Source organism: Barbus barbus (genome assembly GCF_936440315.1).
Source record: "Barbus barbus genome assembly, chromosome: 34".
Classification (NCBI taxonomy): Eukaryota; Metazoa; Chordata; class Actinopteri; order Cypriniformes; family Cyprinidae; genus Barbus; species Barbus barbus.
The window spans coordinates 20,696,606-20,714,361 of record NC_136762.1 but is presented as its reverse complement, the minus strand read 5'-3'; the positions used below and the strand labels follow the sequence as shown (position 1 = coordinate 20,714,361).

General features: G+C 41.1%; 1 protein-coding gene across 2 annotated transcripts in view; it reads left to right on the top strand.

Moving 5' to 3' along the window:
• LOC306854409 (tumor necrosis factor receptor superfamily member 19-like) overlaps positions 1 to 14,786 on the top strand; it is a 35,231-nt gene extending 20,445 nt beyond the window's left edge. For both annotated transcript variants that reach the window (XM_079392373.1, XM_079392374.1), the window contains exons 6-10: positions 5,584 to 5,745; positions 6,479 to 6,604; positions 6,805 to 6,907; positions 11,540 to 11,769; positions 13,980 to 14,786. In XM_079392373.1, coding sequence (XP_079248499.1) covers positions 5,584 to 5,745; positions 6,479 to 6,604; positions 6,805 to 6,907; positions 11,540 to 11,769; positions 13,980 to 13,984 — 626 coding nt within the window. In that variant the 3' untranslated portion in view covers positions 13,985 to 14,786. The remainder of the gene's footprint in view (positions 1 to 5,583; positions 5,746 to 6,478; positions 6,605 to 6,804; positions 6,908 to 11,539; positions 11,770 to 13,979) is intronic.
• Positions 14,787 to 17,756: the final 2,970 nt, after the last annotated feature.

Genomic DNA, 17,756 nt, shown 5'->3' with positions numbered 1-17,756 from the left:
AAATCTGACTGTAGGATTTGGAATAGACATATCTGTACTGTTACTATATGTTTTGATGTATTCTAGTCTTACAGATTGCTGGTATTGAATGAAAAAAATGCAAAACTCTTTTTCATTAAACTAGATTTTTGCTTTTTTATAAAGAAGCCTTTGAAGCCTGTGCAAAACCTGTCACTATAATACCAGTGAGAGTTGCCAAGCCATGAAGTTGCTAGTCTATCCAAGCTGGGCAGGCTGGTCTGCTTTGCTGGTTTTAGAGTGGTTCTGGAAACTTGCCAGCAGTATTACTAGTAATACGAGTTACATAATCTGATTACTTTTTTCAAGCAACTAGTAAAGTAACGCACTATTTTATTTGTGATATAAATTTACAATTAAATATCGGAGTTACTTTTTCAAATAAGTAACGCAAGTTACTTTGTTTTCCCATTCATTTACTGACAGAAGAGAAATCTGGAGTGAGGTGAAGAGGCAGAGGCACTTCCTTCATTCAACTTTTTGTGTGTGTGTTATTGAGCAAGCCCAGCCCAGGTGACAAAAAGTAATACAAAAGTAACGTTATGCATTTCTGTCCATAAAGAGTAACTAAGTGACACAATTAGTTACTTTATTTGGGTAATGCAATATATGGTAATGCATTACTTTTAAAAGTAACATATACAAGACTTAAAAAAAAATAAAGGTTGTTTATTGGCATTTATTGTTCCATGAAGAACCCTCAGCATCCATGGAACCTTTCCATTCCACAAAATATTAAATATTCTTCACACTAAAAAAAGGAACTCTCTTAAGAACGGTTTACTGAAAGGTACTGTCGAGAACCCAAAATGCTTATTCAGTGCCATTGCAATGAACAACTCCTTTGGGAAACTTTAGTTTTAAGAGTGATTTCCCAAAAATATGTTTACTATATATTTTTGACGTTTGTGCTGTTAGCTTAGCAGCATGCTAACATCAACCTCTAGCTGCCTAGTTTTTCATCTGGTCCTGGAAGTATTTTTCCCATTCATTTTTCTCATAGAGAGAAGCCAAGAACCAAACCAACCAGCCACAAGGTGAACTACAACACTGCAAACTTTGATTTGAAGCTAAATAGTGTTTGAAAATCAGACAAAAAGGTGTGTACTTTATGGTTTCAATAAGGGAAAGAACTATAGACACATGAAAGCATTGCAAATGACAAATATATTTCAGTATTTTGAGCGTGTAGGGACTCGTCATTCGCAGTCTATGAGAGTGGGTGGTCGCTAAATAGTTATTATGTTAGGATGTAGAATACGGTCATGCAGAATATGTGCTTTATAAGTACTAATAAACAGCCAATATGTCAATCATAGGCATGCTATAATAAGCAGCAAGTTAATAGTGAGAATTGGTCCATATACTAAAGTGTTACAGATTTTTCTTTTTGCAGAATCAGTTTTTCACCTGGAATTTCAATGTTAAACATGTTTAAGTGGAAATTATGCAGACCTGCTTCAAACAAAAGCACATACCATCGATGAGCAGCCTCATAGCTCACAGTATAGTTTAGTTTCCCTATAGAGAAAATGAATGAGTTTTTTTCACTTCCAAGACCAGACTGTCACATGAAGTCGTTGTTAGGGTGTTCTAGGTAGTTGCTAACTAGCTGTTAATTGATTAACTGTTACTATCGAAAGAACCGTTAATGTGAACATACACTCTTTAGAGCTCACCACACAGCCGTTTTTCCAGTCGTACACACCAGATAACATGATAACCCCAATTATCACAATGACTTAATAGTCGGTGTCAGAAGAAGACGGACTGTAAAACCCCTTCTTCAGGCTAGATCAGTCACTTGATAGTCCCTCGCTTTTTCTCAGATGACTGTTGTCTTCAGGATAGGGAAGGCTCTCTAGACGGTGACATCAGAGTTCTTGCGGTGCCTTCAGACTGTGGCAGCTGTTTTCTCAGGCTGATTACACATTCCCCAACCCGACTTCAAACATATAGCAGTGACCGCCCTCGGCCTTGATCTGCCGCTTAATAATGGGCTCACTAGACTGGCAAGTGAAGGCCCGACTTGCCCGGGGTGAAGGGTTGAAAAATTATCGGCAGGCCGGGAATGTGCCCTTCACCTTCAGGACATTTCTGCTATTTAAACTGCGTTTTCTTTGGAGCCGATTCCCAGCCGCAACCGCAGCGAGAGGAGATTTGTGACACACACATGCACACACTCAAGCTGGGGTTTTGGTTTTGGCAGGTTTAATGGAAGATGAGACAGAATGGGTCACATGGTGGAAAAATGGAAAGTGTAGAACACGAAAGCCTCTTCAAATAATGTCTGGGTTTTATAACACTATTATTAAATCTTGTTGGAGATTCTTAAAGGAGCTCTTGGTGAATTAAGGCCCTAACATACAGTACTAACGGCAAAGTTCTTCTGCGTTCTGCGCTCAGAGGCAAACAGAAATTTGAAATAGTTGCCAACGGTTTACTGTTCACAAGCATCTGATGTTTCTTTTCTGATCTCGACTTACTGAATGAAAACAAGAAAAAATATTTCCATGTCAAAGAAGGTGGAGCCTCAGATCAAATGGCAGTTGGAAGGTGCCCGCGACTGGCGCAAAGTTTTGTGGAAAGTTAGCGCCTGCAAGCTGTTTCAAAACACCGAAACAGATTTTCCTTTTCAACCAGATTTGTTCTTGGATTTCGCTTAAGTAATTTGGGCCCTTTAGCCTGCAGTGTTATTTTTGTATCATTTATATACTATACTAATTTTTATTAATATTTGAGTTAACTTTTATTTTTAATATTTTGAGTTTATTTTTGGAAATTTCAGTTTTAGTTTTTATGCATTTCAGTTATTTTAGAAAATTTTGTATTTCAATTTGACAAGACAACATTTCTAATTTTTATTATTATTATTTTATTTCAGCTTTATTTTAATGAACAAAAATTGTTTCAGTTAACGATAATTACTCTGCTTCTAGATTAATTTGTAGGATTACATTTTTTTACTCATCATTTAGTCATCCTCATGTAGTTCAAACCATTTTTCTTCAGTAACAATTTTAGCAGCTCTTTTTTTTATACAGTGAAAGTAAATAAGGGATGAACCTGTCAAGCTGTAAAATATTTATTAAAGTGCCCCTATTATGGATTTTTGAAAATGACCTTTCAGTGAATGAAAACATCCTGCAAAGTTTTAAATCTGACAGTGCTCCGTGTATAAAGTTATTGTCTCTCAAAAGAGAGTTGACTCTGAATCATTGAAACGAGTCGTTTTTAAAACGAATCCCAAGCTATTTCATGTTGATGTAACATCGTAGCCACCCGATCCAGTTCGTATCCAGCCCAGATGGTCACTGCAGTCACCAGATCCAGTTCGTATCCAGATCAGATGGTCACTGCAGTCACCAGATCCAGTTCGTATCCAGATCAGATGGTCACTGCAGTCACCAGATCCAGTTCGTATCCAGATCAGATGGTCACTGCAGTCACCAGATCCAGTTCGTATCCAGATCAGATGGTCACTGCAGTCACCAGATCCAGTTCGTATCCAGATCAGATGGTCACTGCAGTCACCAGATCCAGTTCGTATCCAGATCAGATGATCACTGCAGTCACCAGATCCAGTTCGTATCCAGATCAGATGGTCACTGCAGTCACCCGATCCAGTTCGTATCCAGATCAGATGGTCACTGCTGTCACCCGATCCAGTTCGTATCCAGATCAGATGGTCACTGCAGTCACCAGATCCAGTTCGTATCCAGATCAGATGGTCACTGCAGTCACCAGATCCAGTTCGTATCCAGATCAGATGGTCACTGCAGTCACCAGATCCAGTCCGTATCCAGATCAGATGGTCACTGCAGTCACCAGATCCAGTTCGTATCCACATCAGATGGTCACTGCAGTCACCAGATCCAGTTCGTATCCACATCAGATGGTCACTGCAGTCACCAGATCCAGTTCGTATCCAGATCAGATGGTCACTGCAGTCACCAGATCCAGTTCGTATCCAGATCAGATGGTCACTGCAGTCACCAGATCCAGTTCTTATCCAGATCAGATGGTCACTGCAGTCACCAGATCCAGTCCGTATCCAGATCAGATGGTCACTGCAGTCACCAGATCCAGTTCGTATCCAGATCAGATGGTCACTGCAGTCACCAGATCCAGTTCGTATCCACATCAGATGGTCACTGCAGTCACCAGATCCAGTTCGTATCCAGATCAGATGGTCACTGCAGTCACCAGATCCAGTTCGTATCCAGATCAGATGGTCACTGCAGTCACCAGATCCAGTTCGTATCCAGATCAGATGGTCACTGCAGTCACCAGATCCAGTTCGTATCCAGATCAGATGGTCACTGCAGTCACCAGATCCAGTTCGTATCCAGATCAGATGGTCACTGCAGTCACCAGATCCAGTTCGTATCCAGATCAGATGGTCACTGCAGTCACCAGATCCAGTTCGTATCCAGATCAGATGGTCACTGCAGTCACCAGATCCAGTTCGTATCCAGATCAGATGGTCACTGCAGTCACCAGATCCAGTTCGTATCCAGATCAGATGGTCACTGCAGTCACCAGATCCAGTTCGTATCCAGATCAGATGGTGGATCAGCACCCAGAGATGACCTCTACAGCCCTGAACGTCAGCGGAGACCAGGACACCGAGATGAGCGCCAGAGACAGATCCCCAGAGAGGACCCCGCCACTTAGACAGCCATCGGGAAAAGACCACTGGAACCAGTTGAGCCCTTACAATCTGACTTTGCTGCAGTTGGAATTGAACTGCTGGTTCATCTGGCCAGAGGAGAACTGGCCCCCCGACTGAGCCTGGTTTCTCCCAAGGTTTTTTTCTCCATTCTGTCACCGATGGAGTTTTGGTTCCTTGCCGCTGTCGCCTCTGGCTTGATTAGTTGGGGACACTTCATTTCCAGCGATATCGTCGACCTGATTGCAAAGACACTATTTAAACTGAACTGAGCTGGATGATGACATCACTGAATTCAATAATGAAATGCCTTTAACTGAAAATCTTTTTTAATCTTTTCATTTTACATGATTGACACACTATTTTCCTTTTTTGATATTGTGCAGTTGCTTTGACACAATTTACATTGTTAAAAGCGCTATATAAATAAAGGTGACTTGACTTAAAAGGTGACTTGATGTGGACCAATCGGACCAATCACTGCAGGTTAGCGTCACGCAAAGGAGGGGTTTGGAGAAATGAATCGTTGAGCGAATCGTTTAGTTTGGGAGTCGTTGAGCAAATAAGGTAATAATAAATGCATATTATAAGAAAATTAAAGTGTTTTTTTGACCTTGCATGCATGTCAATCTGTTGTTGGGGACTCTCAAAACCAAAATATGAACCTTTCATAACCCATAATAGGGGCACTTTAAAATGGGTATTCATAACACTTATTAGTGGCTGATATTTATCCTTTTTTGGAGCTTGACAGATCCTGGTCCCTATTTGAACACACATTCTGTCAATTTCCTTTTGTGCTGCACTTACTGTATGGGAGTCAATAATAGAGTAAAAACTGAACTGGAGCTCCTCGGTGACCTCACTTCCTCTCTCTGCTGTGTATCTTTCAGGTATGGGGCGAGTGAATTTTGTCCCGGTCCAGCCTGCGGTGACCAGCCCCAGAGACATGGCCCTAGCTGCGGTCATCTGCAGTGCGCTGGCCACCGTCCTGCTCGCCCTCTTCATCCTGTGTGTCATCTACTGTAAGAGACAGCTGCTGGAGAAGAAACCGAGTGAGTCAAGCCATCTGCTCCTTCCTCTGATCATGTGTCAGAGTTTTAGTACAAGAGACATGGTTTATGATTAGAAAGCTTGTGGAATAACGGTATAATTTTATTAGTAGTACTATTAAATAAAAGATTTCCAATCACGCTTTACAAATATTTACTGTACCAAAGTAACTATGGTTCTTATAGTTACAAAACATGCTAAAATAAGTGACGTGAAGTGATAATTTTTTGAGATATCAAGACTGCATTTACTTGATCAAAATTCCAGTGAAAACAGTAATATTGTGAATATATTTTAAAATGTATTTTATTGTTTTGATCAATTTAATGCATCCTGGCTGAATAAAAATATTTTTATTGTTTCTTTGAAAAAACAAAAAGCAAACAACAACAACCCCCCCCCTCCCCGAAAATAAATAAATAAATAAAAATAAAACAAAAAAACAAAACAAAAAACAAAACGTATTAACCCTAAACATTTGAAGAGCTGCATAATTTATATAATATATTTTTATCAATAATTTATTATACATTGCCTTTTATTATGTTACTGTTGCTGCTATTTAAAAAAAAAACATTAAGACACCTGATATCATGCAGTACAGGGTTTTTGCCATGATTTTTAACATGGTTTTGAAAAAATAATAAAGTATTATTATGCTTTAATCTTTATCTTATCAGGCAATAATGAAATTTCACAGTTTTTATTCTATTGTTTCGTGTGTCGGTGTCTCAGTTTCATTGAGGTCCCATGAGGGTCCTTATGTGGGGTCCGAGCTGTCTTGTCTGGATCGGGGGAGGGTTCTGGAGTTTTCCCAGCGCCCTTGTTGTCACTGCAGTCACAGCTCAGGACAGACCTGCGGTGAGTTTCACACACCTTTCAGAAGTCTTACTAACACGCTGCTAAATTGTTGGAGTGTGATGAGGAGTTGTGTGTTTTCTCTGGACGAGTCCAAACATGTCAATTAGCCAGTAATGATCTGTCAGATGAGCATTTTATTAATCACGTCACAGGAATGTTGATTGTCGTGACATTAGATTCATGTGCGGTTTGTTTTCCAGGTCCTGTGAACCTGATCCCGTCTTTGTGCTGCGATGACACCTGGAGCCAGAGCCGCGGCCGTGAGAGTCGTCCCTATCACTCTCAGAACAGTCTCAATGAAGGGTGGGTCCTTCAGCCAGACACATTCACATTCAAATGAGCTTAAATGATCAGGTTTGGATCTGTGCCACTTTACTCTGCATGGCAGATCTGGAAGATTAGATCAAATTCAACAGATTCTTTTATAATTGCCCACACAATTCTTTCTATTTTTAACAGTAATATTGTGAAATACTATTACAGTTTAAAATGCAGTAACTGTGTTCTATTGTAATATTGTTATGCGTCGGTGGTTGTAGCAATAAAGCTCTCGACGAAGGAATGAAACAAAAAGGAATATTCTTTAATCAATGGCATCAACTCACATAAGACATTATTAACTTAAGATCCGACAAACATAAAGGCAAAACTGAGGACTTATAAAGGGGCTGGAACAAACGAGGAAACAAGGTAATTGAATCAAACACAGGTGATGAATATAACTAATTAACAAAACTAGGTCATGAACTAAAACAGGAAGAACCAAATAAGGAAAAAAGGAAACTAAACAAACAGTTCCGTTACAGATATCGCCCCCCTCCCGGAAGGTGCGTCCCGCACCGTAACAGTAACATCGGGGAGGGGGGGTGGGCGTCCTGGAGGCTGGAGCAGGACCAGGCTGGGACAGGGAAGCCTCCAGGACGGATCAGGAGCCTTGGGAGACCATGGCAGGACTGGAGATTCGGGAGGCCATGGTGGATCTGGAGCCTTGGGAGGCCATGGCAGGACTGGAGATTCGGGAGGCCATGGCGGATCTGGAGCCTTGGGAGGCCATGGCAGGACTGGAGATTCGGGAGGCCATGGCGGATCTGGAGACACGGGAGACCATGGCGGGACTGGAGACTCGGGAGACCATGGCGGGACTGGAGACTCGGGAGACCATGGCGGGACTGGAGACTCGGGAGGCCATGGCGGATCAGGAGATTCGGCATGCCACGGCGGATCGGGGTCCTTGGGAGGCCACGGCGGATCGGGGTCCTTGGGCGGCCACGGCGGATCGGGGTCCTTGGGCGGCCACGGCGGATCGGGGTCCTTGGGCGGCCACGGCAGATCGGGGTCCTTGGGCGGCCACGGCGGATCGGGGTCCTTGGGCGGCCTTGGCGGATCGGGGTCCTTGGGCGGCCTTGGCGGATCGGGGTCCTTGGGCGGCCTCGGCGGATCAGGGTCCTTGGGCGGCCACGGCGGATCGGGGTCCTCTGTGGCCTTGGCCCTTGGCCTGGCCACACAGACTGAGACTATATGGCCCCCCCCCAAAATTTCTTTGGGGAAGTTCCCCTCAGGCGGCCACATTGGAGGAGCGGGCGCTTGGGGGCGCTCTGGAGGAGCGGGCTTTTGAGGGCGCTCTGGAGGAGCGGGCGCTTGAGGGCGCTCTGGAGGAGCGGGCGCTTGAGGGCGCTCTGGAGGCGCGGAGCTGGACGGAACCAGCGGAGACGAAGGAGAGCTGGACGGGACCAGCGTAGATGCAGGAGGGCGTTCTGGCAGCGCGGACTCGTGAGGGTACTCTAGCGGCGCAGACACTTGAGGGCGCTCTTGTAGCGCGAACACTTGAGGGCGCACGGGAGGCGCGAAGCTGGATAGAACCAGCGGAGACGAAGGAGTGCTGGATGGGACCAGCGGAGACGCAGGAGGGTGCTCTGGCAGCACGGACATTTGGGGGCGCTCTTGCAGCGCGGATTCAAAGGGGCGCTCTTGTAGCGCGGACCTTAGAGGGCGCTCTTGCAGCGCGGACATTAGAGGGCGCTCTTGCAGCGCGGACATTAGAGGGCGCACGGGAGGCGCGGGGCTGGACGGGACCAGCGGGAACTCAGGTGGGCTGGACGGGACCAGCGGGAACTCAGGCGGGCTGGACGGGACCAGCGGGAACTCAGGCGGGCTGGACGGGACCAGCGGGAACTCAGGCGGGCTGGACGGGACCAGCGGGAACTCAGGCGGGCTGGACGGGACCAGCGGGAACTCAGGCGGGCTGGACGGGACCCTCTTGCGAGGTGCAGGGATAGGAGGACACAGACGAGGGGCAGGCACTGGATGGCACCGGCGAGGAGCAGTCACTGGTGTGAGCATGGGAGCCGAGAACTCCGGGGGAAGAGCCTCATCCAATAGCCCCCTTTCCTGAATCTGAGGCGTGGGCGGCGGAACCCTTTTCACCGCAGCTGGCGCAACGTTCATCGCCCTTTTCGGCGGCATCCTCCTCGCCGCGGGCGGAACATTCATCGCCGAACACGGCGGGATCCTCTTCGTCACGAACGGCGCAACGTACATCGCCCTTTGCGACGGTTTCCTCCTTGCCGCGGGCGGAACATTCATCGCCGTGCATGGCGGGATCCTCTTCGCCGCGGGCGGTGGACCTTTATGGTTGGGCAGGCGGGAGGAGTCGTTGGAGAGGTATGTGGAGGATCCTGGCGTGGGAAGAGCTGGGGAGACGCGGTGCTTTTCTGCTGGAGCGGGATGACGAGTTTGGGGAATTTCCTCGACTTCTTCGTCGATTCCATTAAGACAGAAAATTAGATTAATAAGCTCGATCAGGGGAAAACTACCTTTGGGAAGCTCGCAGCGAATGATCTCGTCATCCAACCCCAGCAGGAAATGTGCACCTAGAGCCGCGTCGCGCCAGCTCACCTGGTTGGCGAGCTCGAGGAAAACCTCCACATATCGCTCCAACCTCAGGCCGCCCTGCCGCAACCCATACAGCGCGACTTCAGCCGGAGTCATTTCGACGATCTGTTTAATCTTCTGTGTCGGTCGGATCTTCTGTTATGCGTCGGTGGTTGTAGCAATAAAGCTCTCGACGAAGGAATGAAACAAAAAGGAATATTCTTTAATCAATGGCATCAACTCACATAAGACATTATTAACTTAAGATCCGACAAACATAAAGGCAAAACTGAGGACTTATAAAGGGGCTGGAACAAACGAGGAAACAAGGTAATTGAATCAAACACAGGTGATGAATATAACTAATTAACAAAACTAGGTCATGAACTAAAACAGGAAGAACCAAATAAGGAAAAAAGGAAACTAAACAAACAGTTCCGTTACAAATATATTTTAAAATGCACTTTATTACTGTGATGCAAAGCTGAATTTTCAGTATCATTGTCACATGATCCTTCAGAAATCATCCTGCTCATGAAACATTTATCATTATATTAACTTTAATATTTTAATGATAATTTTGAAATGACTTTTAGTTAATTTAGATTTTTTTTTTCAGGATCGTTTAATGAATAGAAAATCATTTATTTGAAATACATTTTATTTCATAGACATTTGTCTTTACTGTCATTTTGAGCTATTTAAATATATCCCTGTTGAATACAATAATAATACTTTTTTTTTTTTAACTGACCACAAACTTTTAAATGGTACTGTACCACACATCTTATTTTATTGTCAGCTTATTAATAACAATACTGTTGACCAGTATTTAAAAAAGCAGTATTACATTAATGTGTAATTTCTAATAAAAAAGAATTAAGTATTTTGTTACTTATTTAGAAAGTAACGTTAATGGACTTTTATGTTACATTTTCTCACTTGACTAAAGGTCATTGCACAATGAGTCCAAAATTTTTGCTCGTTCAAAAAATAAGACGTCTTCACGTTGTGTCAATCACGTTTACACACTGCCTCCGAAACTTTCGTCCGTCATAAAAAATTTGAATCGGGTTCGATTTTCTGCGTTTTTGCGTCCATTGCAAGCATTTTGATAGGAAAGGATGACAAATACGAAAGAAAATAAAAAAACACGAAAAAACACATGAAAATTTCGGACTCTGTGTGCAAGGACCTTAAAGGAACACTCCACTTTTTTTGGAAATAGGCTCAGTTTCCAACTCCCCAAGAGTTAAACAGTTGAGTTTTACCGTTTTTGAATCCATTCAACCGATCTCCAGGTCTGGCGGTAGCACTTTTAGCGTAGCTTAGCATAGATCATTGAATCTGATTAGACCATTAGAATCTCGTTCAAAAATGATGTTTCGATATTTTTCCTATTTAAAACTTGACTTTTCTAAGACTGACGGAAAATGAAAAGTTAGGATTTTTTAGGCCGATATGGCTAGGAATAATACTCTCATTCCAGCGTAATAATCAAGGAACTTTGCTGCCGTACCAATGATATTACGCAGCGCCTGAAAGTAGTCCCCAATAGTTCCTAGCCATATCGGCCTAGAAATCGCACCTTTTAATTTTCCGTCAGTCGTAGTAGTCGTTGACACTGTCAAGTTTTAAATAGGAAAAATATCGAAACGCTTTGATAATTTTTGAGCGAGATGTTAACGGTCTAATCAGATTCAATGATCTATGCTAAGCTAAGCTAAAAGTGCTACAGCCAGACCCGGAGATCGGCTGAATGGATTCGAAAACGGTAAAACTCAACAGTTTAACTCTTGGGGAGTTGGAAAATGAGCCTATTTCCAAAAAAGTGGAGTGTTCTAGAGTATAAAACACTTTGGTTTATTTGTTATTGCTCTTTTTAAAATGTGGGTATTGTGTGAATTCAGAAAATATAAGGACGCATTCTTGTATTCTGTCTGCATTATTTTTTATTTAATGAGCATTGTGTCTTTAAGATGCCATCAAAACCAGTTTAATTTCAGCTCAACTCCTCCATGGAGCTCCATGAAATTTGAAAGTACGTTTTTTTTGTCCCAATAGATTGGTGAATCCATCACTGGGCAGCAGCCATGCAGATGTGGGATATGCACCTGATGAGGCCTGGCTGCTCGTTCAGACCTTCACAACCTCAGACAATCCCTCAGAGTCCACACAGAGATGCTCCTCATGTGACGAGGGCGAGGAACGAGACGTGCAGAGCTCAGGCCTGACCCCAGCTGAGTCTGGGTCAAACAGTCGGCCTCTACAGCCACAGCTGTCTGCAACTGAAGGTGAGGGAAGCCACAGGGTCAAACGCAACTAATCAGTCCAAAGTGATTGACAGAAAACTCATTACAGGGACAAACTCTTGTGTCCTCTTGGGTACGTCCAGCTTAAGAGTCCTATAATATTCTCATGCTTCCACAGAAATTCATGAGAAATGTAGTTTTGTGCCATAAATCAATTTACTAAATGTCAATGAGTTGTATTTTATTACATTAATGGTACACAAAATGCAGGTAAATTATAAAATTGTAGTTACAATGAGAAATTTTGTGGGTCAAAATGGTCCATTATTCATTGTCAGTAGCGAAGCAATGTATTATAAATGACTAATTAAGTTAATTTATTAACTTTAATTTTAATAAGATTATTTATTTAGTTTTAAGATTTAAGATTAAAATAAAAAGAAATTATTCAGCATGGATGCATTAGATTTATCAAAAGTGACAGTAAAGACATTTATAATGTTACTTTTATTTCAAATGTTGTTCTTATTCATAACAGAATCTATATATATATATATATATATATATATATATATATATATATATATATATATTTTGAATTGTAATAATATTTCACAATATATTTTGTAATGTATTTTTAATCAAATAAATGCAGCCTTGGTGAGCATAAGAGACATTTTACCTAATGCATTAATTAATGTAAACATGCTTAATGTTATTGTGTAACCCCCTAATAAAAAAAAAAACCTAATCAAGGGAAGTCTTGAATTGAGGGATTCAACATTAATATGCCATGTAAGCTGAATTATATTAACAATCAATCAAAATTTCGCAATAGAATTTACACAGAATTCAAGACGTGAGCCGAATGGAAACAGAGATGTTGAAACACTCCACTTCTGTGTTAGTTTATGAGAGCCAAAGCAAATGAGCAACTGACAAACCGTCGATGCCATCAAGAGCCGAGGGTGGTGTGTAAACATGCGATCACAGGAAACAAAAGCCTTATGGTGAAAAGCCGAACATGAAAGGAACAAATTATTCAATTTCCTTTGAAACACATAAAAGGGGCCTTTGTCAAACAGCGTGCTGGTGTGAAACACGTGAAGTCATGCCTTCCCTACTTTGTTACCCTTCAAAATGTCACCAGCTAGTAGTGAGCTTTAAACACGATGAATCAAGATGTTTGGGATTATATCGATTTCTGTTTTTGTTTCAAGTATTTAACCTTGACATGTGAGATTATAAACTAAAAAGGAAGCTTACAATAGTATAAAACATTTCTGTTATCAACTTGTTCCAAATCTGCACGACGTTTTTTCCATCAAAGTCACAAAGAGAATTTTAATAGAATGATAGGGTTGTTCTTGTCCATATAATGAAAATAACTGGGGACTGTCAAGCTTGGAAATGACTAAAAGAAACATAAAAGTAATTTAAAAGTAGTCCAAACATACATGGATGAAAAAAATTTAGATATCGTAGACAGAATTAAGTGGATAGTTCACCCAACAATGAAAATTCTCTTTATTACTCACCCTCATGTTGTTCATAAATCATGAAATTAAGATATTTTGGATGAAATCTGAGAGCTTTCTGATCCTGCATAAACAGCAATGCAACTGACACGTTCAAGACCCAGAAATTTTAACGATATAAGGATATCGTTAAAATAGTCCATGTGCCATGTGCCAAGAACCTTATTTGCAGTGGTTCTGCCTTAGATTTATGAAGCTACAAGGATACTTTTATAATGTATATAATGATACATTAATTCTTAATTTGTGGCCACTATTTTTTTTTTTTTTCAAATGGGCTCCGTCCATATGACGTGTGCAATATATTCCAAAGCTTTGATTCATTTTGACAATTTCTGGCACAATGCATTGTGAGACAGTGTTTTAACATAAACTATTCTCTGCAAATAACTAAAACACAATCATATGGCTTTTTCTATTATATGGCTTCAGAATACTTGAAATGTAACACACAAAGACATATGTTCTACTTTTGTGGTGCTTTTTGTCATTTTTGCAGCTTGAAAGTCACAGTCCCCATTCACTTCCATTGTAAAAAAAAAAGAAATAAAAAAAAGTGACCTATCCCTTTAAGAGACCAAGCCAAACCTCACTGTGCCTGTGCTAATTCACATAAATTAAGAGGCTTCATGAGACATGTTTTAATTTACTTTGACTGATTCAGTGCCAAGCGATTAACAAGTTTGTTCTTGCGCTCTTTTTGTCTCGTTCCAGGATGACCTGCTCTTATCTCACCTGTTGTTGGTCTCTGAGAGCCACTCTGAAAGTAGAACGAGCAAAGGAAGATCCCACCTCAGATTACATCAGGCCACACACACACTGAAAATGTGTTTTGCCATCATTCTCCAGCCGTGTGTGACGCTCGCCAACAGCGGCCTAAAGAGACTTTATTAATGTGTAAACATAACCACACAAGACAAAAGACTGCTGTCTTTTGTAAAGAAAGCACTATATAGTTCTGTACCCCAGCACTGACTACCTGTTGAGGTGGGTTGAAGGATCAGCTGCAGGTATTGGTTGCAGTCGACCTGAATGGTTTGCATTGCTCTTTGCAGTACTTTCCAGTTCCATAGATCAAACTGCGCAGCGTGTGTGTGTGTGTGTGTGTGTGTGCGCAAGCTCCAGTGTGTTGAATTGTAGATACTGTATGATAGGAAATAGAAGGACAATATTTTTTATAATGTAGATACTCATCTTGTGCCTTCACTCTTGCTGTTCATAATGATGTATGGTGAACTCATACAAACCTTATGAATTGTGTTGCTCATCAAATTTGTATATAAAACTTTATATGCTTTGCTGGAGTATTTAATGAAAATGTCAATGCACAATATAATGCCATTATAACAATCGTCTGAAAATGATACAAACTGTAATATACAAAGCACTGTATTTTTTTTATATACACTAGGAGACCGGAGTAAATATCAACCTTATTTGAGGACAGAAAATATAATGTTTAATTACTATCCAACAATATTAACCCACTGTTATACCACATTTAAACATCTTTTTACATCTAAAAATAAATAAAATTTATATATATATATATATATATTAGTGCTGTCAAATGATTAATCACATCCAAAATAAGTTTGTTTACGTATGTGTATTGTTTATGTATATATAAATACACACACATACAGTACATATATATATATATAGATAATATTTACATGTATATACATTTATATTCTATCTGAATATATTTATATAAACAAATTTTCTTAAATATATAATTACATGTGTTTGTATTTATATACATAAATATACACAGTGCACACATTATGTTAACAAAAATGTTTATTTTGGATGCGATTAATCGTTTGACAGTAGTGTATGTGTGTGTGTGTATATATATATATATATATATATATATATATATATATATATATTTACCCACACACACGGGTACATCTAAAAAAAATTATTGAATATCATGAAAAAGGTTAATATTTTTGGTCACTCATTTCAGAAAGTGAAACCCATAGATTATATAGATTCATTACACAGAGTGAAATATTTCAAGCCTTTATTTCTTGAAATTTTGATGATTATGGCTTACAGATAATGAAAACCCAAACTTCAGTGTCTCAGAAAATTAGAATATTACATAAGATCAATAAAAAAAAGGATATTTTAAACAGAAATGTCAGGCTTCTGAAAAGTATGTTCATTTCTATGCACTCAATACTTGGTTGGGCTTCCTTTTGCATGAATTACTGCATCAATGCGGCGTGGCATGGAGGCAATCAGCCTGTGGCACTGCTCAGGTGTAATGGAAGCCCAGGTTGCTTTGATAGCGGCCTTCAGGTCATCTGCATTGTTGGGTCTGGTGTCTCTCATCTTCCTCTTGACAATACCAATTCCTGCTGGAAAAGGAAATCAGCATCTCCATAAAGCTTGTCAGCAGAAGGAAGCATGAAGTGCTCTAAAATCTCCTGGTAGATGGCTGCGTTGACTGTGGATTTCAGAAAACACAGTGGACCGACACCAGCAGATGACATGGCAGCCCAAATCATCACTGACTGTGGAAACTTCACACTGGACTTCAAGCAGCATGGATTCTGTGCCTCTCCACGCTTCCTCCAGACTCTGGGACCTTGATTTCCAAATGAAATGCAAAATTTACTTTCATCTGAAAAGAGGACTTTGGACCACTGAGCAACAGTCCAGTTCTTTTTCTCCACAGCCCAGGTAAGACACTTCTGACGCGGTTTCTGTTTCAGAAGTGGCTTGGTAGCCCTTTTCCTGAAGAAGTCTGAGCGTGGCGACTCTTGATGCACTGACTCCAGCTTCAGTCCACTCCTTGTGAAGCTCTCCCGAGTGTTTGAATCAGCTTTGCTTGACAGTATTCTCAAGCTTGCGGTCATCTCATTTGGCTCTCAGCGAAGGCGGACACTTTTTCTCTCCTCTCCTCCCCTTATCTTCCCTGCTTGCTTTCTCGTCTTGTCTATTGTCTAACACTTGAGAGACTCTTTCTGCACTACTCTCCAAACCCGAAAAATCATGGATTTGATCAACTGGTCTCTCAACGCAATTGACACCATATTTTCTACAAGAGATGGCGGGTCGTGTGTCTGGCGGCTCTTTCCGTGGAGGACATTAAAGACATCTACCTATTCGGAACCATGATAACAGGTTTTCTGCTGATTGGATTAGGCTTTGCCCTGGGTTATCAGAGAATTCAGAAGACAGGAACAGCTGTCCAAAGCCTCACAAGGCTGCCCGTCATGATTGAAGCAGTGGGCAGAGCGGTCAGCACTGAAACTATCAACCGCAATATGGATTCTATCACGGAGAAGCTCACGGCTTTGCTGAGAAAAATTGATGGATTTGGAGACCAGAATGGACAAAGAGAGTAGCTGTGAAATTGGTATGTAGCTGCTCGCACCAAGACCAAACAATTGCAATCTTATCTTCTTTCGGCTTCCCTAAACAACCAGAACTGCCTCGGACAAGGTCGTGCTGAAAACAACCCCCCGGAAGAGCACTGCAGTGAGACGCTCTTGCTTCCTGACCCCTCCCACAGACACCTGGTGATTGTCGACTCCGTCTGGGTGCCGATCAAGGCCGTTTCCATGGCAATTGCTGTGTCGCTATCACAATCTGTGGACTGAGACAACTTGTTTTGAATACCAGCGTGGCGGATCTCCAGGTCTACAAATACACGAACTCACATACGCACATATATACAGATATGCATTCACCTCCCAAACCCCCATCCAACACCTTTGCCGCTTTGTACTGCCAGTCTGACAAGCGGGTCTGTGATTAGACCCGATTAGACCCCGTTGCAAGTCCTGTGTCTCTGTATTGATTGTGCTTTTGTTGCTGAGGTGTTTTTCCTGTTCTCACACTGTACTCCCGAAGGAGCATAGTGTGGGGATTATTTTTTTCTCCTCTCCTTCCTCATGTTATGCTGTATTCTTCTTCTCTATTGTATTTCGTTGCCTTGTACCCACATGTGCAATGACAATAAAGTTGAATCTAATCTAATCCCTGTTGCTTGTGCACCTTTTCCTACCCAAATTCTTCCAGTCAACTTTGCATTTAATATGCTTTGATACAGCACTCTGTGAACAGCCACTCCTTTTATGTATATAATTTTAGCAATTATAAAAATAATAAATTAAAAAGGTATATATACTGTATGTCTTTATTTTTGTAATTAATTATTAAATTATTTTTATATACACATTTATACATATGTAACCCCCCACCCCCCAAATTCAGTAAAAATATTACTTTTATTTTGTATTATAGTATATTTTTGGTATTATAGTAAATTTTTGGTATTATAGTAAAAAACAGTACAAAAACATACCAATGGTTTATTAAATTATTAAACATTATTTTATTTAACAATTCAGTTTAATAATTAAATAACTACATTTAGTGATAATTGAATGTAGTACCAACAATGTTGTATGATGTATAAATACATTCATTCTGCATTTATGATAATATATTTTTGCAATGATTTTCGGT